This window comes from Vigna umbellata, chromosome 5 (assembly GCF_029865625.1).
Source record: "Vigna umbellata cultivar VRB3 chromosome 5, Vumbellata_1.0, whole genome shotgun sequence".
NCBI lineage: Eukaryota > Viridiplantae > Streptophyta > Magnoliopsida > Fabales > Fabaceae > Vigna > Vigna umbellata.
In genome coordinates this window covers 24,836,847-24,838,061 of record NC_142169.1, presented here as the reverse complement: position 1 = coordinate 24,838,061, position 1,215 = coordinate 24,836,847, and the positions used below count along the sequence as shown (strand labels likewise).

The 1,215-nt window shown below is 35.7% G+C and overlaps 1 protein-coding gene across 1 annotated transcript; it reads right to left on the bottom strand.

The window, feature by feature from the left end:
• Positions 1-114: 114 nt before the first annotated feature.
• On the bottom strand, positions 115-750 carry LOC148197986 (uncharacterized). The gene is made up of 2 exons (XM_088114844.1): positions 615-750; positions 115-488 (listed from the first exon to the last, which is right to left on the bottom strand). Exons 1-2 carry the CDS (start codon positions 748-750, stop codon positions 370-372), a joined length of 255 nt encoding a protein of 84 aa, XP_087970970.1. The 3' UTR covers positions 115-369.
• Positions 751-1,215: the final 465 nt, after the last annotated feature.

The following is a 1,215-nucleotide window of genomic DNA, read 5'->3' as shown; positions in this document are numbered from 1 at the left end:
CATTCTTCCTTTTCATTTCTTCCCAACCAAATTATCTAATTTTTATTATGTTTTATAGTTTCCTTTTTTTAATTTTTCTGTTTCTGTCTTTGACATTCTTTTCCATGATCCTAATAACACAAAAAGAAAAGGGTGATAAAATTAGCCACAACTTGTATAACTGAGTACATCAGCAGTTTAAAGCATGATTTACTTTGGGGGGGAAAGGCGACGAGCAATTTACAACTCGTTCAGCCACTGATATAAGAATCTACAGAAATACAAGAATAAAACCACGATACAGAAATCGTGCATTTAAAAGGCTGTACATTTATAAATGATATGAAGTATATCAACGTTTACTTGGTGTAAGGTAAATTAGAGAATCGATCATTTTGATGGCAAAGAAGCAGATGCAGCCCCTGACTCAACCAGTATTGACCAAAGAACATGAACATCTTCGCAAGGGCAAGACTTCACATCCTTATACAGAATGTATATTCCTCTCCCTGTGTTCCAAAAGAAAATGCTTTTAGCTATCAACATTTTCATATAAAATAAACATTAATGATATGAATCTGTGACAACGTTGTCATAACAAAATGTTGACTCATGAAACCAGAATGCATGCTTACTCTTTCTGTGGCCTGAATGAAGCCGATCCCAGAGCTTCTTCAAAGGGCAGAGAAAGGACTGAAGCCATCCCATTGGGTTGGTGAAAGATTGGAAGAAAATGAGACCAGTTTTAAGAAGAGGGGTTGCTTGCAGCATAGTGACTTCAATGCTACTGCTTCTCATGAAATTCACCAAATTCCTTTTCAGTGCAATCATGCAAGAAAAACATGCCCCCTCTATGGGTGCCATGTCTTTGTCACACATTTTCTCTCCTGGGAGAACCCAAACCCATGTGTCTATAACCTAAAAAGTAACCTTTCTCTCAGTATTCACGTTTTCCAACTATCCTAAGTACTTACATAAACTTACATGTGAAGTCAAACATTTTTTACTATTCTACGCATTTCAAACTCTGCTGTTACGATTCTGAATGATGTTGTACACACGAAACAACTTAACTTTGGAGTTAGGACTGTAAACATAATACTAGAAAAGCGATACTGATTAGCATTTTCAAAGTTAATCAGGCTCGGCAAAGATACACATTCTTTGGCTTCTCTGAAGATTTAAACAATTCCACAAGTTTCTATAAACGTTATTGTATATTAAGTACCTAAAAGT

Excerpts from the sequence above, each read along its gene's own strand:
- LOC148197986 (XM_088114844.1), bottom strand. The coding sequence starts at position 750 with ATGCTGCAAGCAACCCCTCTTCTTAAAACTGGTCTCATTTTCTTCCAA. Across the intron at positions 489-614 it reads TCATTCAGGCCACAGAAAGA|GGAGAGGAATATACATTCTG; the intron begins GTAAGCATGCAT and ends TTTGGAACACAG.